At 35.0% G+C, this 23,171-nt stretch overlaps 4 protein-coding genes across 5 annotated transcripts; 1 reads left to right on the top strand and 3 right to left on the bottom strand.

Annotated features, from left to right (window-relative positions):
- The first annotated feature begins 600 nt into the window (after nucleotides 1–600).
- Nucleotides 601–8,049, top strand: LOC9326679 (disease resistance protein TAO1). 2 transcript variants are annotated; one of them, XM_021013962.1, is made up of 5 exons: nucleotides 601–1,209; nucleotides 3,887–5,036; nucleotides 5,126–5,536; nucleotides 5,624–7,246; nucleotides 7,323–8,049. In XM_021013962.1, the coding sequence occupies exons 1-5, from the start codon at nucleotides 734–736 to the stop codon at nucleotides 7,863–7,865; spliced, it is 4,203 nt and encodes a 1,400-aa protein (XP_020869621.1). In that variant the 5' UTR covers nucleotides 601–733; the 3' UTR covers nucleotides 7,866–8,049. The 2 variants fall into 2 exon arrangements, with proteins under 2 accessions (XP_020869621.1, XP_020869622.1); XM_021013963.1 differs by lacking the exon at nucleotides 601–1,209 and adding an exon at nucleotides 3,585–3,764.
- Nucleotides 8,050–8,663: 614 nt separating this feature from the next.
- On the bottom strand, nucleotides 8,664–10,908 carry LOC9326678 (probable inactive receptor kinase At1g27190). Its single transcript, XM_002890570.2, has one exon. It carries the CDS (start codon nucleotides 10,733–10,735, stop codon nucleotides 8,930–8,932), a length of 1,806 nt encoding a protein of 601 aa, XP_002890616.1. The 5' UTR covers nucleotides 10,736–10,908; the 3' UTR covers nucleotides 8,664–8,929.
- A 1,397-nt stretch (nucleotides 10,909–12,305) lies between these two features.
- On the bottom strand, nucleotides 12,306–14,508 carry LOC9326677 (glycosyltransferase family 92 protein At1g27200). Its single transcript, XM_002890569.2, has one exon. The coding sequence runs from the start codon at nucleotides 14,288–14,290 to the stop codon at nucleotides 12,563–12,565; it is 1,728 nt and encodes a 575-aa protein (XP_002890615.1). The 5' UTR covers nucleotides 14,291–14,508; the 3' UTR covers nucleotides 12,306–12,562.
- Nucleotides 14,509–16,697: 2,189 nt separating this feature from the next.
- On the bottom strand, nucleotides 16,698–21,148 carry LOC110225270. The gene is made up of 2 exons (XM_021014577.1): nucleotides 21,059–21,148; nucleotides 16,698–16,900 (listed from the first exon to the last, which is right to left on the bottom strand). The coding sequence occupies exons 1-2, from the start codon at nucleotides 21,146–21,148 to the stop codon at nucleotides 16,727–16,729; spliced, it is 264 nt and encodes an 87-aa protein (XP_020870236.1). The 3' UTR covers nucleotides 16,698–16,726.
- Between the last annotated feature and the right edge of the window lie 2,023 nt (nucleotides 21,149–23,171).

The following is a 23,171-nucleotide window of genomic DNA, read 5'->3' as shown; positions in this document are numbered from 1 at the left end:
AAACACCAAAAAGGGGGAAACTCTTGTTTTCCAATGATCTCAGGCATTCTTTAACAATCCAACCACTTGACTACGACAATATGTTCGTATAGTTTTGAAAAGATATTGTATATATATACGTAAATACAATCGGTTAAGTTTTAACTTCAATTAGCGATTCCGTTACCATCGTTAACAAAGTATTTAAAAGACAATAACAATTAAAGTAGGTATTTTTATTCCAATTTTAAAACTACACGTACTAAATAGCCAAATAAAAAATAGATGACGGTTTTTTCGGGGTTTTTCCCATTTCATATATCATATGAATATATATTTTAATCTTGAGCTTAATGATGATTGGATTTAGTGTTTAATCTTTGAAAATCTTTTATAATGTTTTTCTTTTGACGGCTTCAATCTTTAAAAAAAGTCAATGCATAGAAAAGAATAGAATAAAACCTGTTGTGTGAGTGCTTTAGCACTAACGAAAAAGAACATGTGTATCCTTTTCTGATTAGCAGTGTGTGCCGTTCTGATTTATGATAGATATATTATAACTGCGTGACGTTCCGGTTTGGAGAAGAGTCATGTCCATTGTTTGGGATTATATAAAACTCTTGCGTGTGATGTAACGCTAAACTCTATAGACTCTAAACTAATACTAGAACTTCTTAACTGAATCACGTGAAGAGTATCTGCATTCTTTGAGGCGTTGACTTTCAAACTCGATTTCGACGAAGAAAGATCGGAGATGATGACGACCGGCGCCTCTGTTTCCAATCCACGTTCGAGGGTCAAGTGGGACGCATTCCTCAGTTTCCAAAGAGACACGAGCCACAATTTCACGGATCCTCTCTATGAAGCGCTCGTCAAAAAAGAGCTCCGGGTTTGGAACGATGATCTGGAACGTGGGGATAATGATGAGCTACGTCCAAGTCTCGTGGAGGCTATAGAGGACTCGGTGGCTTTTGTCGTCGTCTTATCTCCTAACTACGCTAACTCTCATCTGCGCCTGGAAGAATTAGCTAAGCTCTGCCATCTGAGATCGTCCCTGGAACTTCTGGTGTTTCCGATCTTTTACGAGGTGCAACCATGGGAAGTTCGGACACATAACGGTCCTTTTGAAAAAGATTTTGAGGAGCATTCGAAAAGATTCGGCGAGGAGAAGATACAACGATGGAAGGGAGCTATGGCTTTAGTCGGAAATCTCTCCGGTTTAATTTACGGGTATGACTTCAATCTCTCATCTCTAATCATAATTACTGAAATTATAATCTTTTTTATTTCAAGTAATATTATAATAGTGGTAGATACATTAATTTGACATATACATCTCTCATCTAAAGACTAAAGAGTGTTTTGTGCATAGTAGCTCTTCTTTTCTTTAGTTGGATCTTTCTGTTTGTTGAAAGTTGAAACCATCTCTTCCTTTCATTTCCTATGAATCTATGGTACCAAGTAGGGGTGGCACGGAGCGGATATTCGGGATCTTGGTGGTATTCATGATTTGATTCGTTTCATCCAAATAATTAGTTTTCCGATCCGTATTTGTAGTGATCGGATATCCGGCTGTTCGATATCCGTTAAAATCCGGACTATTTGTTGGATATCCGATCCGTTTAAAAAATTTAATTAAAAAAAAATTATTCCAAAAAATAGTAAAAGTTTATCAAACTAGTAATATTTTATCAGAAATATTTTTTTCTTTAATTGCTAGAAGTAGTATTTCAAATAATTAATTATGATTAGAAAATTATAAAACACATAAGAATAGTAAAATTTTAATTTATATATGTAATTATCTATATATGAATATGTATTCCAGAGCGGAACGGATATCCCTCTATCTATACTAGTATTTTTGAAGTACATTTTTAGCGGGTGGGTTAAATTGTTATCCGTCAAATTTGGTACCCGATCCGATAAGAAATTTTCTTCATAAATCTTACACCGGATAGTTCATATATTTTTTGGATCGGGTTAAAACATATCCGAAATTATGAACCGGATATTCCATATTTGAAAATATAGATATTTAGAATATTTGGTTAAGATTTAAAAATACAATTCTCTTATCATCTTTGTTTGAACATTTTTTAAATGTTATGAATCGTCATATAATACATAAAGTTAAAAAAAAATCTCAATTTTTGTTTCTGCATATATTCGGATTCGAAATTTTTAAAACGGATATATATTACCAATTGATGAAAAAGGTGTGTGTTCAACGTCCCATATCAGCTAAAATATTTAGATATTGATTCATAATCATATTATAAATAAGATCAAAATGAATCCAAATCCGAATGAACAAGAAGCTCAACTTAATAAGCATCCAAATTTAAAATTATATACCGTTTCATTCGGTTTTTTAGTTTAACTGCTTAATTTTACCGGAAATATTAAATTTTAAACTTTTAAAACGTTTTAAATAATATAATTCATATATTTAAAATCAATAAAAAGTTTATAATATTATGAACATTTGAAAATATATAAAGAGTTACAATAACACGAGACGAGTTATATTGGTAGACAAGGTTATATAACGGGACGAGTTTTTTAAGAAGTTTTAAATATTATAACTCATATATTTAAAATCAATAAAAAGTTTATAATATAAGAACATTTGAACATATATAAAGAGTTAAAATAACATGGAACGATTATATTGTAGGACAGGATTATATGACGGGACGACTTTAAATCAAAAAAATTTAAAACATCATTAACCCATTGCTTCAATACGGTTAAATCTTCATTTTATTACTTTTTAACACCACAAATATTAGACATATCGAATGATCCTGATTAAAATAAATTGTAAAAAACAAAAATTGTCTTATGTATACCGTTACTTAATAACAATTGTAAAATATAAAATATAAATGTTTTATAAAATAATACAATTTGCAATTTTTTATATAATATATAACCATTAAATTTTAAAAACAAATCGTCCCGCGGTACACCGTGGGTTAAAATCTAGTTTAAATTATAGTATTTGTGATTTGCACCCTTTTTGATAATACCAATTTTTAGTATTTAGTTTGCTTCGTAAAGTTACGGATATCCGAAATTTTTAAATCAAAATCGAATAACGGATAGAACCGAATCTAACAGATATTCTACCAAGCGAAGGAATTCGACAATGCGTGTCGTTCTAATTGACTGTAGACAGAACTGTGTGGCGTTTCAGCGTTAGAATAAAAGCCATTTATTAGTCAAAACTCAAAAGTCAATAACGAGGATTTAGGAATTGAACAAAAAATCGAAAAGCTTCCCAAAATCCGAAAGCGTTCTTCTTCATCATCCAGATTCTGGAGACTTTGTCGAAAGTGATTGCAGATAATTGGGAATCCGAGCAAGAATCGATTGGTCATGAGAAGTGATTTCAACGTCTTTCTCAGCTTCAGAGGCCAAGACACGCGCAGCAACTTCTGTGAGCTTCTCTATGTAGCTCTCAACAGGCAAAAGATCCGCGACAACGAGGGGATGAAATCAGTCCAACTCTCGACTTAGCCATGGATGAATCGGCGGCTTCCGTCATCATCTTATCCACTAACTACGCTAACTCTTCTTGGTGCCTAGATGAATTAGCTTTGCTCTGCGATCTTAGATCATCTCTTAAACGTCCCATGATACCTATCTTCTATGGAGTCAATCCCTCCGATGTCCGCAAACAGAGCGGTCATTTCGAGGAGGATTTTAACGATGGAGAAGATACAGCGATGGAGGAGAGCTATGAATTTAGTCGGAAATATCCCTGGATTTGTTTGCACGTAGGGACTCCATATCTCATCCATCTCTTGATTTGTAAATCATGTAGTAGAATTGAATTTTGGATGTGGCTGCTTGCTTTTTTGTTTTAAATTCTCTGGTGGTGGTTTTTGCAACTTTGCAGAAAACCTACTGATGAAGATGTCAAGGCTGGCAAAAACGGAGAGAAAGTGGATGAACTGATAGGGCTGGTGGTGAAAAGGGTTTTAGCTCAAGTGAGGAATACACCAGAGAAAGTGGCAGACTACATTGTTGGGCTGGAATCTTGTGTGGAGGATTTGGTCAAGCTGCTCAACTTTAAATCCACTTCTGGCGTTCAAATCCTGGGGCTTTATGGTATGGGTGGTATTGGCAAGACGACCCTAGCAAAATCCTTCTATAATAAGATCATTGTCAACTTCAAGCATCGAGTTTTCATCGAAAGTGTTAGGGAAAAATCATCAGACCAAGATGGTTTAGTCAATCTACAAAAAACTCTCATCAAGGAACTTTTCGGTTTGGTACCTGAAATAGAGGATGTTAGCAGAGGCCTGGAAAAGATAAAAGAAAATGTTCATGAGAAGAAGACTATTGTTGTTTTGGATGATGTTGATCACATAGACCAGGTTAATGCGCTGGTTGGTGAAACAAAATGGTATGGTGAAGGAAGTCTTATAGTCATCACTACAAGAGATTCTGAGATTCTGAGTAAGCTCTCAGTGAACCAACAGTATGAGGTCAAGTGCTTGACTGAGCCGCAGGCGTTGAAGCTCTTTAGTTTTTATTCACTACGAAAAGAAAAACCACCAACACAGAGTTTATTGGAGTTGTCCAAGAAGATTGCCGAGGTGACGGGACTGTTGCCACTGGCTGTTAAAGTGTTTGGTTCTCATTTGTATGACAAGGACGAAAACGAATGGCCAGTTGAACTAGAGAAGCTGACAAATACCCAACCAGACAAACTTCACTGTGTTCTGGCTCTGAGTTTCGAATCTTTAGACGATGAAGAAAAGAAAATATTCCTCGACATTGCATGTCTCTTTCTCAAAATGGAAATAACAAAAGATGAACTTGTCGACATACTGAAAGGATGTGGGTTTAACGCCGAGGCTGCTCTCCGTGTTCTTATACAGAAATCTCTCGTTACAATCATGACAGACGATACGCTGTGGATGCATGATCAGATCAGAGACATGGGTAGGCAGATGGTCCTTAGAGAATGCAGTGATGATCCTGAAATGCGGAGTAGACTCTGGGATCGTGGTGAAATAATGAACGTATTGGACTATATGAAGGTTATTTATATCTATATCTACAGTTATATATCAATTGTATTTGACTTGCATACTCATGATCTGTTTTTTTCCCTGTAATGGAATGACAGGGAACATCATCCATCCGAGGAATCGTGTTTGATTTCAAAAAGAAGTTTGTGAGGGACCCTACTGCAGATGAAATTGTCTCGAGGAATCTACGCAACAATCCAGGTATCAACTCTGTGTGCAATTACCTGAGGAATATATTTATAAGATTTCCAGCAGAAGAAAAGCCAAAAAGGTCTGAAATCACCATTCCCGTTGAGCCTTTTGTACCAATGAAGAAGTTGAGACTTCTTCAGATTAATAACGTGGAACTGGAAGGAAATCTTAAACTTCTCCCATCTGAACTCAAGTGGATACAGTGGAAAGGTTGCCCCTTAGAAAATCTTCCTCCGGATATTCTTGCTAGGCAACTTGGTGTTCTTGATCTTTCAGAGAGTGGAGTAAGACGAGTCCAGACTTTGCGCAGCAAAAAGGTAAGCTTTCTTATTTCCAATAGCATGGGGAGTTATATAGTTTCAAGTTAGAGTTTCACTGCTAAAATAATCCTTTCTGCTTTTCAGGGGGATGAGAACCTGAAAGTTGTAAATTTGCGTGGTTGCCACAGCTTAGAAGCCATTCCTGATTTATCAAACCATATTGCCTTAGAAAAGCTTGTTCTTGAGCGATGCAACCTTCTGGTGAAGGTTCATAGATCAGTTGGTAATCTGGGAAAATTGCTTCAGCTGGACCTCCGAAGGTGCTCAAGTCTTTCTGAATTTCTTGTGGATGTTTCTGGACTGAAGTGTCTTGAAAAACTTTTCCTCACTGGCTGTTCAAATCTGAGTGTGTTACCAGAAAACATTGGTTCCATGCCACTTTTGAAAGAGCTTCTTCTTGATGGAACTGCGATAAGTAACTTACCGGACTCTATTTTTCGCCTCCAAAAGCTTGAAAAGCTTAGTCTTATGGGTTGCAGGTCTATTCAAGAGCTACCTTCGTGCATAGGAAAATTGACATCGCTGGAAGATTTATATCTTGATGATACTGCATTGCGAAACCTTCCGATTTCTATTGGAGATCTTAAAAATCTCCAGAAGCTGCATCTGATGCGCTGCACGTCCCTTTCTAAGATTCCCGACAGTATCAATAAGCTCATATCATTGAAGGAATTATTCATCAACGGAAGCGCGGTGGAGGAGCTACCTCTAGACACTGGCTCACTGCTATGTTTGAAAGACCTCTCAGCAGGAGATTGCAAATTTCTGAAACAGGTTCCGAGTTCAATTGGTGGATTAAATTCTCTTCTCCAACTTCAGTTGAATGGCACCCCAATTGAAGCTCTACCAAAAGAGATTGGTGCCTTGCATTTTATACGCAAACTTGAGTTGATAAACTGCAAATTTCTGAAGCGTCTGCCTAACTCAATCGGAGATATGGACACACTCTATAGCTTAAACCTTGTAGGATCTAACATTGAGGAACTGCCGGAAGATTTTGGCAAGCTGGAAAACCTAGTTGAACTGCGAATGAGCAACTGTAAAATGCTAAAGAGGCTTCCTAAATCGTTTGGAGACTTGAAATCTCTTCACCGTCTGTACATGCAGGAAACTTCGGTCGCAGAGTTGCCAGATAATTTCGGAAACCTCTCAAATTTAATGGTACTGAAAATGCTGAAGAAGCCTCTTCGTAGAAGTTCTGAGAGTGAAGCTCCAGGTACAAGCGAAGAACCTCGTTTTGTAGAATTACCACACTCTTTTTCAAACCTCTTGTCGCTTGAGGAACTAGATGCTCGCAGCTGGAGAATATCTGGTAAAATGCGGGATGATCTTGAGAAGCTTTCGTCTTTGATGATACTGAATCTGGGGAATAATTATTTTCACAGTCTTCCATCTAGTCTTGTGGGGTTATCAAATCTCAAAGAACTTTTATTGTGTGACTGCCGGGAGCTCAAGGGTCTTCCCCCTCTTCCGTGGAAACTGGAACAGCTAAACCTGGAAAACTGCTTTTCATTGGACAGTATATTCGACCTTTCCAAGCTAAAGATCTTGCATGAGCTCAATCTCACAAACTGTGTGAAAGTGGTTGATATTCCAGGCCTAGAGCACTTGACGGCTCTGAAAAAATTATACATGAGCGGCTGTAACTCCAGCTGCTCCTTTCCAAGAGAAGACTTCATACACAATGTAAAGAAAAGACTTTCTAAGGTGATTCCAAAAATTCCACAGAATCTCAATAAGTTGAATCTCAGGGTCTGTTAAAAACTTGCTTTTCTCATTGCAGGCTTCTTTGAAAATGCTACGGAATCTGAGCTTGCCTGGAAACAGGGTCCCGGACTGGTTCTCACAAGGCCCTGTCACATTCTCAGCTCAACCGAACAGAGAGCTCAGAGGTGTAATCCTTGCTGTTGTTGTGGCTCTTAAGCATAAAAAGGAAGATGACGAGTACCAGCTGCCTGATGTGTTGGAGGTTCAAGCCCAAATTCATAAACTTGATCATCACATATGCACCCACACATTGCAGCTCTCTGGAGTGCCTAGAAAAAGTGATGATCAACTCCACATCTGCCGATACTCAGGTTTTCACCCATTGGTTACGATGTTGAAAGACGGGTACACCATACAGGTGATCAAACGAAACCCACCAATCAAAAAAGGTGTTGAGCTAAAGATGCATGGGATTCATCTAGTTTACGAGGGGGATGATGATTTTCCAGATAAAGAAGATACAATAACCGAGACTTATTTAACCGTGTCTCAGAAACTTGCCAATTTTTTCACCTCTTTCGAAGAAGGTGAAGCCAGCTCAGAAGGTGCTGCTACATGATCTGCTACCACAGAGAAGTTAAGAAACTGCACAAAAACAATCTTTCAATACAAACTGTTTGTTGATCATATAGCGTGTGTGCTTCTGTAAACTTTTTCCTTCTAGGATGTTTAGTTGTTTATTTACACCTTTGCTTCTATAATCAATAAAAAACCCAAAAAGAGGAGACCCTTGTTTCCCACAAGTCTGTGCAATTTTAAAATGTTCAAAGGATTTGTGAAGACTTGGTTAACAAATCCAAAGAATTCAACATTACCTTTGCTATATATCATACTTTCATACTGACTCCATTGTAGCAGATAAAGCTTTACATAAAACCGAGAGTCCAAGTGTCCCGCTCGATATTAAGTATATGTTGATTTGAGATTTAAATCACTCAATACAAAAAATGACTTTCACAACTTGTAATAGTAGTAACAAGAAGAGAGTAACAGATTGTCAAAGGAAATGGTGACAAGACGATAGCATTATTCAAAGATGAGAAGTGGGGTCGAATTTCATGTGTCTATGCTCAGGCGAGACGCAGACATCTCTAGATCCGCCTTCAAACATACCGTTTCTTTTAACTCTCTTGTCTTCTTATAAGACCAAACCCCACATCTCATCCAAAAGATATCATCACAACAACACAACAAATTATGCATTGACCCTTTTGACCATCAAAGATAAAATCAACAGTCAATAAAACATTCTTCAATGATTCAACTCCAAGGCATAGAGCCGTTTAGAACTAAAAAAAAATAAACTAAATGGCAAAGTAGGAGAGCAAGAAGAACTTGTTAGCTTTTGTGCATATAATTATGAAATAAGACAGAAATCTTCTCATTTCATCAGAAGAGGTTACATTCCAAAGAGTACATTGATGAGCCAAACAATGTACAGAATTATACGGTAGGAAGATACAAGACAAACACGAGCACCGACACGGTTAAAAACTAACAACAGTGGGGGGAAGGAACAAAGAATGAGATATAAAGAAAGAAAAAAAGTTTTTGATACAAAGTAGATTTCTCATACCTTTTTAGCGCTTAAGCTGCCAAAAAGACTACTTTCTGGTAAGATACTTAAAGTTCTTGTTTGTTGAAGACCAGTGGAAATTCATCGTAATGCTCAGAAACACCGTGTTTATCTGCCATGCTCTTCAAAGATTCATACACCTGAATCATCGTTGGCCTTTCTTTAGGCCTGGACACAACACAGCTACATGCGATTTTCAAGAACTGCAATATCTCCTCATCGTGTCCTTTATCACATATGCTTCTATCAATAGCGTCTTTGCTTCTACCAGTCCCCAAATACTGACTCACCCAGTCAACTAAACTCCCTTTAAACCCTTCCACACCGTTAATAACAGACAAAGGCTTTTGCCCTGTAACCAATTCAAGAAGCACAATCCCAAACCCATACACATCTCCTTTCAAAGATGCAACCATGGTGCTCGAATACTCAGGCGCCACATAACCTAACTCCCCCAAATCCCCATTATTGAACGAGCTATCGTTCGAATCACGAGATCCAACTAGCCTTGCCAAACCGTAATCGGTTATCCGAGCATCAAAATCGTCATCAAGAAGTATAACATTGGAGCTAATGAACTGATGCAAATACGGTGGTTGACATCCATGATGCAGCCAAGCTAACCCTTTAGCAGCTCCCACACCTATCGCAAGCCGAGTTGGCCAATCCAAAACAGCATCACACAATCCACCATTGTGCAACTGAGAAAACAACGTGCCATTAGGCATATGCTTATACACCAACAGTCTCTCATCTTCCACAACACAATAACCTAAAAGCGGCACCAAATTCGGATGTCTAAGCTCTCCTAACCTATTCATCTCCGACCTGAACTGTTTCTCACCAAAACCACAAGCACTAAGCCTCTTCACCGCAAGTGCAGAGCCATCAGGTAAATCCGCTTTATACGAAACCCCAGTCCTCGACGAAACATCCATATTCCCTGAACTAAAATTATTCGTAGCAGCCATTAAATCACCCAATTTAATCTTCACAATAGGTTTCTGAAACAAAGTCACCTGAACAAGCTTATGTGACCTCAACAAACCAATCCAATCACTATCATCCTTAGACTTCCCAGCACCATAACCTTTCTTCTTCCTACTACCTTCTCTAATAAAGAACCACCAAAATATCACTAAACCAACACACAAAGATCCAACAGCTCCAATAACTCCAGCAACTATAATAATACTCAGATTCCTCCCATTCAACGCTCCACATCTCGATAACGGCTTCCCGCAAAGTCCGTCATTCCCGCTAAAATCGTCTCCTCCGAACCGCGCCAGCTCAGACGGAATCGTACCGGAGAGATCATTACCAGCAAGAGAAAGACGTCGAAGCCGATCTAATCGACTCAACTGAGAAGGAATCGAACCAGAAAGCTTATTATCACTCAAAATCAAAGCGTTCAAGAACTTACACTCAACGATCTGAGTAGGAATCGAACCACCAAGCTTATTCCCAGATAGATCTAACGTAACGAGATAAGGAAGCCAAGAACAGATTTGAGAAGGAATCGAACCAGAGAGATCGTTTCCAGAGAGATCCAGAGATTGTAAACTACGACAAAGCTTAAGAGACTCAGGAATCTCACCGGCGAGCTGCATCGATTGAAGCTGAAGAGAAATAATCCGATTCTCTTTCTCGTTCCAGCAGGAAACACCAGTGAGCTTACAAATCGAAGAAGCTGAAGAGTTTGGGAAAGACCAGGAACTGAGTCTAGAAGAAGGATCGATGAGTGAGTTTTTCAAACCTTGGAGACAAAGAACGTCGTCTTCAGCTGAAGAAGAAGAACAGAGAAAGGAACTTATAAAGAGAAGCCATAAGAGTGTGATGAATATCTTCTTCATGATAATGGATGGATCTGGTTCTTCTTCTTAGGGTTTTTTCTTTGGTTAAAGGCTTAAAGCAGAGAGAGAGAGAGCTTCTATGGAGGAAGAAGAATGGTCATTGACTGTGTGATACTGTTGAGAGAAAAGAAAAGAAACTTTTTTTTTTTGCTCTTTTGACTATTTTTTTTTTTAGTAACTTAAGTGGAAATTAGTATTTATCTTTTGTTTTTGTGTTTGTTTGGGAAAAAAAGAATCTTCTTATAAACCGCCACCGTTTGGAAAAGCAGAGGATATATATAAAGTCAGTTTAGTAGTCTATGGCTCCCATTGGTGACAAAAAAAAAAAACAATAAAAACAAGAAAAAAAAGAATGAAAAAGAACAAAAAGGAAAGGAAAATGAAATCAAAAGGAACATAAGAATTGAACAAATAATTTTCGTAAATGGTAACCAAAAAATTGAACAAATATTTAACATAATAATTATTAAAAATTATGTATTTTATTTAGTTTATAAAATTTTATTTAAAATTAATTTTTTATTTTAATTTGAAACGAAATATAGTATAAATTCAAATATTTTATTTTAAAATAATATAAATTTCACTTGAAAGCATTTATTTATATATTTTAGTATAAATACTAATTTAAAAAAAGTCATAAGATTCATTTAAATTAAAGTTTTGATAAAATTTTTTTTATACATAAATATATAATAAAAATATAGGAATTATTTATGTATAAAAATGTAAATATTATCAAAAAAGCTATTTTAAAATTATTTAAAAATTAAAAACGAATTTAAAATTTTTGTTCCTTGTTGTTCCTCTACAATTTTGGGGAGGAACAATTTTGTTCTATCATTCTTTTTTTTTTGAGGAATGAAGAGGAAAAATGTAGGACCCACATGTCTGAAAATAGAACAAAAATTCATTATAAATGGTAAAAAAAATGAGGAACAAAAAGAACATGACATTCTTACTCATTCTTTTCCTCAAAATTGGTTACCAATCGGAGCCTATATGTTGCAATTGAAAGGGAAAGCTAATTTTTCAAAAAAGATAACATTTTTGGGTGAAGAATTTGTTTCATTTCATGTATTGATAGGTTTGCCTAAAATCAGCCATATAATTTTAGAACCATGATTCTTTCTTTAACTCAACATATCAATTGATTAAATTTAAGTTTATCCTCTATTGATAATGTGACTTAAATGGGAGTCTTTTTGTATGAAAGGTTGGTTGGCTGGTAATAATAATAAGTCACAAGAGTTTTGAACTTGTTATAAAGAAAAAGACAAAATATTTAAAAAAAAAAAAAAAAAACAGACATCACTGGAACAAAAATGTGATTCGGCCCATGGGCTTTTACACCACCTACTTTCAGCCCATATAAAAAAGCCAAGATAATAAGGTTCGCCAGTTTTTCATGCCTATATGGTAATGCGTAAATCATCTTTTGTAGTGGGAGACTCGAATTCAGAAGCTATTTGTTCTTATATATTTTTTTTTTGCTAAAAAGTTTTGTTCTTGTATTCTTCCTCACAACTTTTCTTATGGATAAAAATAGCAAGAATGGCATCAACCAAAGTACCAAACAAATGATCAAAAGACTTAAAACTCATAAGAACAAAAAAAAAAAAAAGGATTTTGCAGTGTTACCGAAATTTACATGTGGTAATCTCTAAGAAACAAAAGATTAGAAGCCATTTTCAATTCTCTCCCCCACCAATCAAAAAAAAAAAATGAAGTAACAAAAGAAGGAAATATTAATGTAGATTTCGTATGTATCCTTGTCAAATGTAAATAAAATGTACACCTGCTGCTGAATCAGAAACCAACTAAAAGTCATTCTTGTTGTTGCCTCTGCCACGGCAAATAACCAGTCACTTGATCAGCAAAATTTGACATAACCAAATCCTTCAATCCAGTATCCCACACTTCACAGAACCGTCGTTTCCAATCCGGCGGCTCGATTGCCTCTGTCCCGAGCCCTGGAGCTCGATCTTTAGACCCTTGATTCTGATTCTCTTGCCAGTCAACAACATAAGTAGCCACTCTTCTGTAAAACTTAGCTTTAAAAGTGTCCCAAACTTGGTACTTGTAATGGTTCACTACCGCAACACTCTCCATCAAACTCATATGCCCGACTCCTTCTTTCAACTGAAAATGATGAACTTCGTTGAGTAATGAGCTTGTGAGCAATTCAGGTCGGACTATCGACTTATGTCTCTCAGGGTTCGCTTGTCTACAAGTGTACCCTACGGTCACACCTTGTGATGGAACCGAGGTTAGACCGGACGGACCATAACTATGACAATCCGTTCGGATCTCTCCAACCAAATCCCAAGAAGTGTAGTTCGATACAAGCGACTTCAAAGCATTTTTGCTTGGTAAGCCTTGAGAGCGATGCGTAGGGAAGGAGTAGAACTCGTCAACATCAAAGAATCCAACCCAATTGCATTCTTCTTTCGCTCTAACCGCACAATGCGAAAAACCGGCTTCTTGAGTCTTGATCCAAGGCCAAACATGTCGACTCACATTGTAATTCTCCGAACTAAGCAACTCAATCTCCTCTTGTATACCATCATCGCTATTGTTATCATATATAAACCAACGTTCAACACCAAGCCACGAGTGATACATGATCCATTCACGCAAGAACGGAGCTTGGTTCCATAGCATTGTACAAACACAAAGCTCATGCTTAACCCCACTCTTCTTCTTCTCAATCGAATCAGAACCGTAGATTCTCGCAACGGAAGGCAGAGCAGGCGTCGTTCTTCCTCTAGGATCAATGTGAATTACACTCACTCGAAACATCATCTCTGGATTTAGCTTCAAACTCTCAGGCAAAACACACCTCACAACTTCTTGCGCTGCAGCAACAGCTTGAGTCACCTCTTTCTCCTCTGAATCCCCAATCTCAAATTGACATTTATAGTAAGAAGGATCTGATTCCTTGTGAGGTCTTCGAGTCAATCCTTTAACAAACACAACCACCGTGTCCCCGTCAATCACCGCCTCGTAACCAACTTTTTCCCAATTATGAACACGACAACGGCTCTGCTTCTCCTTCTTCATCTTCTTCACCAAATCTCCACGGAATTGCAACTCAACAGATGAAGAATAGTTCAAAGGAGCATTAGGGCATCGAACAATCGATCTAAACTCATCGAATTCATCACTAGAAATCGAGGGCAACACCAAAGTCTCTTCCTTTACTCCACGATAAACACAAGCTAGGTTTTTTTCACCTCTCCCAATTCCGTGCGAAAGAATCAGCAATAAATGGTCGGGAAATTGAACTCTGTCTTCAACACTCAACGCAGGGAATCTACCACCGTGAAACGAATCCATGGATGATGATAAAACAGAGAGAGCAGGAACACGAAGAGACGGTCTCAGAGAATCAGAACGAACAGAGAGTGTAGAGATTCGGTCGGAAGATAAGAAGAAGAGCAAGACGAAGAAACAGCAGCAGCATAAGATTAGATACCTTTGAGACAAGAACTGTCCTTTTACTTGTTGTTTGTTTCGTACTTTCCTCTTCTTCCCATTCTCATACTCCGTCATCTTCTTCAAGAAAAATTGAAACTTTTTTCTTCCTCTGGTTGTTAGAAACAGAACAAGGTTCTTGCTTGATAAACTGATCTAGAGAAGGCTTTACTTAGGGAGAAGAGATCTGGTTTTTGCGCCGGCCGACAAAAGTACCTTCTTCTTGTTCCTTTTCTTTAACAAAGATTAAAGAAAGGAAATATATAAGGAATTTTAATTACTTTACTTTGTGAAATAATTCGATTTTTGATTTGTTGAGATAAAAGAAGGAAAGAAACAAGGAAGACAGAGAGAGACGCGTTTTTTCTCATAATCTTGAAAGCCACCGAGATTAGTAGCACTAATCATCATTGTCTTACTTTTGGGTTGATTAAAAGTGATTAATTAAGGAGATTAAAGTGATTTTTGTATGGCTTTATGATTTGTGTTAGTTTAAATAATTAAGGGGAGAAAGAGGACACTAGTTTTGCGACTTGTGTCAAAAGATGCTACGTTGAGGTGGACCATAGAGTCTTTTGAATTTTTCATTTAATTTAATGTTTTGGGATTGAAGAAAAAAGAGAGACCTATGATTCTGTGACAGGTGTGTTGCGTTGCGTGGTCTTAGGCCATCACCATGGTGTAACACTGTTAATAAAACACCAAAAAATATATACTCCCTCCGTATGTAAATACATGTCGTTTTAACTGTAATTCCTTAAATTAAGGAAACATAAATAATGACACTTCTATCCTCACAAAAATTGACAAATTACAATGACGAACCAAAAAAAAAAGCTTCTTCTTTCTTCTCTTCGTGCAGAACAATGACGAACCCAAAATCTAGGGTTTTCTTCTCCCCAAATTCGTTTTTCTTCTGTCGGGTGTTCTCAATCGCTTCTCTTCACCAACTTTTTCTCTGGTTTTGTTCAATTCTGATTTTTTTTCAAGTCAATTTCTCTTCTCGGAACTCTGCAAAAGCGTTATCGATTAATTCCACTTCAGGGTTTTGATTTTTATAAAGTTGGAAGAGAGCTTGGGTTTTGGTCTCCGTTACAGACAACACATATGACGGAGAAGCGGCGACGGCGGTAGTGACAGAGAAGCGGCGACGGCGGTAGTGACGGAGAAGCGGCGACGGCGGTAGTGACGGAGAAGCGGCGGTCAGAAATTGGAGGAAGTGGAAGACGGAGATTGAGCTGACGACGTTCACGAACCAAAAGCAGAGTTTACTTTGGTGAGTTTTTCCCCAAATTTTTGTTTCATTTTAACATTTTCATAATCAGATGATCATTTTCACAAGCTCTCACTGAATCAGCTCCATGGCAACATTTGATTAAAACAAGATCATTTTTCAACTCCATGGCTACGTTGAATCTAAATCTTTCACCTAATGAAATTCATTCTTTTGATTTAAACGCAGATCTTGGAGAAGAACATGATGCCGAAGAACCCCTCTGATGGAGAAGAAGGTACTTATGCTCTTAGACTACACTCCTAAGCTTCATTGAGCTGTTGGAGAAGAACATGATGCCGAAGAACCCCTCTGATGGAGAAGAAGGTACTTATGCTCTTAGACTACACTCCTAAGCTTCATTGAGCTGTTAGAGAGCTCATTTAAGATGGTTTAGGCTTGACAACGAACCTACACGTTTTGCTTCTGTTTGTATGGCATGGTGATTGTGTTATCATACACTGAAACTTCTCGTAAATCAAATGTGATCCTTCCACTGTAAACAATGTTTTAAATCAATTAAGAGACTAAGGTTAGCTATCGAATTGATAAGGTTTCAATTCTGTTAATAATGTTTTACTTTCAATCATGTGTGTTTGTTTGTTTTTCTGTCTCAGGTACGTTGGTGTGTCTGTTCTAGTTGTTTAGACTCTGTTCGAACTAAGGAACCATGAAAAGTGATTCGTCTACTGGTTTACTTCATCCTTCATAAAGAGATTAAATTTGTTTAGGTTCATGTGATATACAGAGAAAAAGCCGATTCAAAATCCGACGGAGCAATTAAGAATTTCTTGACAGTCTCAAAAGGATTATTAGGTCAGATTTCTTTGTTTTGGTATCTTCCTTAGCTCACTCTAGAATTATAAGCCGAGTCTCAAAAGGATTAAGGGTAATTTGGGTATAATTAGGCAAATATTACTTAAACGACATGTATTTACAAACATAAAGATTTGACTAAAACGACATGTATTTACATACGGAGGGAGTATTATTTTATTTGTATTTTGATTTATATACTTTAATGAAATTATTATTTATCAACTAAAAATCAAATATACCATCAATTTTTGTATGTTTTTATTTTTAATAATATGTACTTTAAAGTATAATTAATATGAATAATAATTTATACATAATATTTAAGGAAATACTAAATTAATTAAAACTGAAAATACTTATTAAAGTGCAATTAAATACTAAAAATATAAATTTACAAAATTAAAACCAAACAAATACAAAAACTAAATGCAATAAGATAATTTTAAACGACGTAATATAAATTTAAATAACAATCTAAAACCCGGGAAAATTATTTCCGCTAAGATAATTATAATACTGAGTGAAATCTCGTTGGCCACTTGGTGATCTTTGATCTTCACCTTGAGGTTGTTGTCTTTGAACATGTTCTTCTTGAGTTAGATCTCTTGGTGCAACAATTGAAGAAAGAGTCGAAGTTCCAACGGTAGAAATTGAAATGGCGGGCGACGATGATGCTCGATTTCAAGAATTTTTAGCTCGACACAGGCAAATCAAAGACCGGGAAGCTCATATTGAATTTCGAAATGCATTAATTGAGCACTTGTGAACGGAATATACTAATTCTGAGAATTAGTACAATGTAATTTATTTTCTGTTATTTTAATTTATCGATTGTAATCTTATATTACTTAAATTAAAATAAATCAGTTATAAAAATTATTAGTATTTATCAAACTATTAAAAAATAGTGAAAATCTAAAGTTTAATAATTTAATAATACTAAATTTATTTTTGGTGTGAGATTTGGTGTTGATGGTTGGAGATGAAAAAAAAAGTAGTACACCAAAACACCAAATTTGGTGTTAAAATTTGGTGTTTTGGTGTATTGTTGTTGGAGTTGCTCTTATAGTTTTACGGCTAATAATAATTGTTTTTCAAGATTCGCTGGATGATGAGGAGGAGGACCAAACTTGTTGGTACGATTATACTATAAGACTGTAAGTAATTAAGGCTGCTAATGCGTGCAGCAACACGATTCGTCGGTGTAGAATAAGTATGGTTGATTAGTTTAATTTGGTTGTACAAGAAAAAAACTTAACAATAATATAAAAGCGTTGAATGATGACATCAAAGATGAAATGAATTGAACCTGATTAGATAGAACTGTTTACATCTATATATTATTCAGTATTCACTAAAGAATTGTTAAGGAACTGACATCTTGCTTAATTCAATTGGTCAAACAAAATCTTGTGAACATGTTTTGTCACTACCAAGCATGTTTGACGAGAAACTCTTTCCAATATTTAAAACTTTCAACTAGTTATATTATTTTCTTTTTGAATGGTTAGTTATTTAACGTAAAAAGATATGTTATATTAGTAATCTTTAGCTCTTAAATTGATGATATGATCAGCATCTTACAATTAGTTTATCCGTCGTATTACAATGTAGGTCTTGATGAATGTGACTCTGAAGGCGATTTTGCTGCTCTTCATCCATATTGCGTTGCCGACCTCAAAAGTTGGTTCATTCAATCGGTGAGTTTGATTAGGAATCATATAAATTTTTTGCTAAGGGTATAGTAGTAAATAATAATTTTTATTGCTTAGCTTGTCCTTTTTTTTTTTTTTTACATTTTTGGATCGACAAGGTCCGGTCCATAGCCAATCCCTACGCGATTTAATGGAGTCGAACTCCGGTGGGGAAGGCGGAGTCAAGTGGACTTAACCATTTGACTAAAGGCACATCCCCGCTTAGCTTGTCCTTTATAACCGACTTCTAGTATTTTTCCCATTTCTTTTTTTAAGCTATTATTGAGTTTGATAGGTGTGTCTTGTGTAATTATTGTGATTGTTATGGATTTTGTAAGTTATACATAAAATACATGTATCATAAATATATGTTTTTAATATAATAAAATTATTGTGATTGTTATGGATTTTGTGATAGTCTTTGTGAAATTATTGTGATTGTTATCGATTTTGTTAGTTATAAATAAATAATATATGATAAAAAAATTTAAAAGGACAAAAGAAAAAGAGAATGCGATGAATTATTTATCGATCCCAATTAAATATGTATGTTTTGGTTAGCCAATTAAATATATGTTGCAAACTAAGGTAATTAAGTAAACATGGTTGTGTGACTGGAGTTGTTTTTTATTAATTATATATTTATCGATTTTGTAATGAGTCGTAATTTACGCAGTTTAATATGAAATAAGAAAACCTTATTTTGGTTGATTTTCTAATGAGTTCTATTAAAAAAATAGTATAGTTTTTACCGTAATTTAATTTATTTCCTATGTAAACAATATTTTTTCTGATTGGTCTGTTATGATCCATTAATATAAGTAATTTACGCTGTTGACAACAAGAACAACGAAACAAAAAAAAAAAAAAAATCAATTCTGTAATGAGTCATATCATAGAAAAAGATTAGGCCAAAACTGGAAATGAGGAACGTGGAGATTAGGTATAGAGTTTTATAGGATAGTGGGAAGTTGATGTGTACATTGCTTCAAATCGCTGGATTCATGTTCCTTTGTTCTCGCCCCCATTTTCTTTTATTTATAAATTCCAACTAATGCATGATTCTAATGATAAGAAAAAGAAAAGAAAAAAATGTGCCTTCCATTACAATTATACATCCATCATTTTTATTACCTTTCATGTTTGTTATTCTTGTTTGGCTCTGGTTTTCTGAATAATTTCAATAAAACCTGCAGCTACAATTCTTCTTTCCGTTTCCCATACTTTATTTTGGTTGTTTATTTATATTTATATCTTCGTAGCATACAAAACTTTGAACTTGTTCATCTACGACATAAACATGTTATTATTCACAATGAGTCAAGTCAAACAACGCCTAACAAAATCAAACTATATGTATTACATTACTACCTAACCCTCGGGGCAGTGCCGGCCCGATCAATTTGGGTGTCCTAAGCAAAATTAAAGCCCATAATTTTTTTTTTTTAAAATTAGATTTTTACCCTTAAAAAATGTTGTAGTTGTCTCTAAAAACCCACAATATTTTTAAAAGGCCCTACAAAAATTATTGTATATAAAAAAACTTAACAAATTTTTAGGTAAAAAGGCCCTCAAAATTTTGAGACCCTAATCGGTGGCTTCACTGGCTTGCCCTCTCCGCCGGGCCTGCCTCGGGGTATAAATGTTGACGCCGTCGTATACATGCATGATGACTTCCAAAACACTTTAAGTCTCGACTCTACGTGAAATAGTGTTGAGGATGAACTCCCAATGCATTTTATTTTATTTTTTGGTTTAACTACCAAACAACCATTTTCACAATGTTGTAAACTTTCAAGGCTCGAAGTAATCAGATCGATCAATGGTTCTGTACTTCTGTTGGGTTTATTTAAAACCCAATAGGTCTCAAAATTTTCAAAATACCACTAATTAGGATTTAACCCGCGGTACACCGCGGGACAAAATTGTATTTTATATAATAATTTCTAATTTAATAGATTTTTAAATTGATATTATAAAAGAAATTCTCATTTAATTATTTTATATTATAATTAATATAGTTGAAATATGTGTACTTAGAAGATTTGTACGTGTAGAAATGATATAGTGTTATTATTGGCAAGCATTTATAATCATGGACTATTATAATAATTTGATATTATTTTGTATCAAAACAATTTACCCCGCGGTATATTGCGGGTCGATTATTTTAAACTAAAAATTTTAAATTTTAAGTTATATTTGTTTTGTTAATATTGTTTGATTTGTTTAGTATTTAAGATTATATAATTATATTTTTATTTTTAATTCTAGGTTTCACCCGTGGTATACCGTTCCGTATTAATATCGACTCAAACCCATCCTACCATATAACCTCCTTTTGTATTCAGAATCATTTTTGTCCTTTTTATAGTATGACTCTGAACTATTGCCCAATTTTTTAAGTAATGTGGGACATTATACACATATTTTTTCTTCATCGATTGAGTAATATATGTCCGTTTTAAAATTTTTGAATCACATCATATGCAGAAAAAATCTATTATTTTATTAATTATATGTATTTTATATAAATTCAAAATAAATTACTATAAAATCATATAAAAGTGAAAGAAAAATCATATATTAATGTTTAAATTAAGTAGAGATGTTTTAGGAAAATTAAGAAACAAAATCAATTTGTTGCCATATTTGGAATCCATAGTTTCTAAAATATTTTTTCGAAAATATTTTGTAATACTCCCTCCGTTTCGTTTTAGTTGTCGTTTTAGGACTTAAATTTTGTTTCGTTTTAGTTATCGTTTTAGGTTTTCAATGCAAATGTTTGGTAAAAATTCCAGTATTATCCCTATTGTTTTAAGGGAAAAAACCCGAAAAACCGTCATCTATTTTTTATTTGACCGTTTAATACCTCGGTTTATTTTTTTGGAATAAAAATACCTTAAATATTTATAGTTGCTAAAAAAATACCTCATCTTTTAATTGTTGGTAGACTCCAACTCACAACTTAACATCCGTTAACGGACGTTACAAAATTATTTAACGGTGTTAAATTTTAACCTTACGTATTTATACTGATACATATTATCCGATGTATACTATTCCTGTTATGCTGTCCTCGTCTAGTGGCAATGCGTTTGCTTTGTAAGTCTCGATTCCTGGGTTCGAAACTCCAACATTTGCTCTCATTTTTTTTATTTTTTATTTTTTTTTTCTGTGTCTTCCTCGACAGCCATGAAACCCTAGCCGCCGACCACCATGAATCGTCCACCTCTTTTGCTTTCCTTGCCTCCTCCGCCTCTTTTTCTTTTTGATTTGATTGGATCCACATGTGATGATGCTCATGAATTGTTTCGATGATGATGATGCTCATGAAGGTTCGATGGATTTCTTTATAACAGAACATGTGATTTAAGTAAAAACCTTCCCACAATCAACAAAATTAAATAGATCAGATGTTTTCGGTGGCTAGGACACAGAAAGCAGCGACGGAGTAATCGCCATCGGAGAGGAAGAAGTCGCCGTCACCATCGGTGAAGAAGACAAAGAACACACAAAAATTGAAAAAAAAATATCAAAAAACTAAATTTGGAGACTCGAATCCGGGTCCTATGGTTTACTTATCCCATGCGTTGCCACTAGACGAGGACAATATAACAGAAATGTCCTACAAAAGGATAGTATATAACAGTATAAAAACATAAAGTTATAATTTAACACCGTTAAATGATTTCGTAACGTCCGTTAATAAGTCGTGAGTTGGAGTCTACCAACAATTAAAAGATGATGTATTTTCTTAGCAACTATAAATATTTAAGGTATTTTCATTCCAAATAAATAAATCGAGGTATTAAACGGCCAAATAAAAAATAGATAAGGGTTTTTTCGGGTTTTTTCGGGTTTTTTCCCATTGTTTTAATGTTGTGGCCAAAGAATTTTTTTATAAAATATATTAATAAAGGATAAAACAGAAAATTTAATGTTTTTCTTAATTTGTGTGAAAAAACTTTAAACGACAACTAAAACGAAACGGAGAGAGTATTAATTAATAGATAAACATTTATGACAATAGCATTCTCTTGTAAATAAGTTTAAACTCTACGATTTATTTCATATTTGTACTTCAAAAATGTATATATAGATTTATGCATATAGTGAAAAAATACAATCAACTTTTGTGCTTTTTAAATAAAAATACCACTTGCTAGTTGCAACATACAAATCGACCAAATTACTTTCATAATTAGTTGAAAATTGAGAAAAAAATGAAATGCACAAATGGAACTTGAAGCTCCAAAAACTTAATCGCGCAAATTAAGAAAGCAAAGGAGAATGGGCTATTAAGAAGATGCAATCCACTAACTATAAAGAACTCATAATCGTAAACATTTGGAAAATGAACTTCTGATTTAAAACGATATGAAATCATCGGCAAAGGAGTTTCAATTTTTTTCTGTACCACATTGGCAAAACCCGATAAATGATTCTGGAATTCAAACGTCACAAAATTCAACAACGATTGGGTCACAGGTACAACCCAAGTCAATCTTCAACCTTGGGCCCAATGGGGCGGCCTAAAAAGTATCTACCGAGAGACAATCAAACCACGTGCGCAAACCACGATAGGATATTTTGCATACAAACCAAAAGAAATCCAGCTGACTCCTTAGTTTGTTGACTTATGCGGTTATGTACCCTTACGACGAATATACCAATAAATAGTGAAAAACTAAACTAATCAAACCGAGTGTAAAAGAAATAGAATTGAACCAAGTATTTTATTCAAGAACACTTTTAGTCTGATGTGGTCTACTTCACTTTCATATCCTAAGCACAAGCAAAGATGTAATATCAATACCAAGTTCATGAGCACTAGAAGGATACTAATTTTGCTTATTTGGGTCTCTGGTCCAAGGAGAATACTAGCCAAAAGTCCTTAATATGGGATGAATGTTCTTGTACATGATAATTATTCAAAACTAGTATTACGACCCGTGCTATAACACGGCATAGTTTTGTATTATCAAAACTATTTTTACTAAATTAAATTGTTACTTTTTTATTAAATTCTAATATGGACCTAACAAAAAATCCCAATATAATTTCTAAATATGTAAAACAATCAATCATTATATTATCATAAATTTGAGAAAAATCCAAAAAACTATTTATAAAAAAAAGGAAACAACAAAATCAAAGGAAGGTTAATGGA

Source organism: Arabidopsis lyrata (assembly GCF_000004255.2).
Source record: "Arabidopsis lyrata subsp. lyrata unplaced genomic scaffold ARALYscaffold_1, whole genome shotgun sequence".
NCBI classification, from domain to species: domain Eukaryota; kingdom Viridiplantae; phylum Streptophyta; class Magnoliopsida; order Brassicales; family Brassicaceae; genus Arabidopsis; species Arabidopsis lyrata.
This window is presented reverse-complemented; position numbering and strand designations above follow the sequence as displayed.

What these genes read in the sequence shown, in the direction of transcription:
- LOC9326679 (XM_021013962.1), top strand. Translation starts at nt 734, where the DNA reads ATGATGACGACCGGCGCCTCTGTTTCCAATCCACGTTCGAGGGTCAAG. An exon ending in CTCTCCGGTTTAATTTACGG is followed by an intron (nt 1,210 to 3,886) that starts GTATGACTTCAA and finishes GCAACTTTGCAG; the next exon opens with AAAACCTACTGATGAAGATG. An exon ending in ACGTATTGGACTATATGAAG is followed by an intron (nt 5,037 to 5,125) that starts GTTATTTATATC and finishes ATGGAATGACAG; the next exon opens with GGAACATCATCCATCCGAGG.
- LOC9326678 (XM_002890570.2), bottom strand. Translation starts at nt 10,735, where the DNA reads ATGAAGAAGATATTCATCACACTCTTATGGCTTCTCTTTATAAGTTCC.
- LOC9326677 (XM_002890569.2), bottom strand. Translation starts at nt 14,290, where the DNA reads ATGACGGAGTATGAGAATGGGAAGAAGAGGAAAGTACGAAACAAACAA.
- LOC110225270 (XM_021014577.1), bottom strand. Translation starts at nt 21,148, where the DNA reads ATGAGAGCAAATGTTGGAGTTTCGAACCCAGGAATCGAGACTTACAAA. An exon ending in AGGACAGCATAACAGGAATA is followed by an intron (nt 16,901 to 21,058) that starts GTATACATCGGA and finishes CAAGAGATCTAA; the next exon opens with CTCAAGAAGAACATGTTCAA.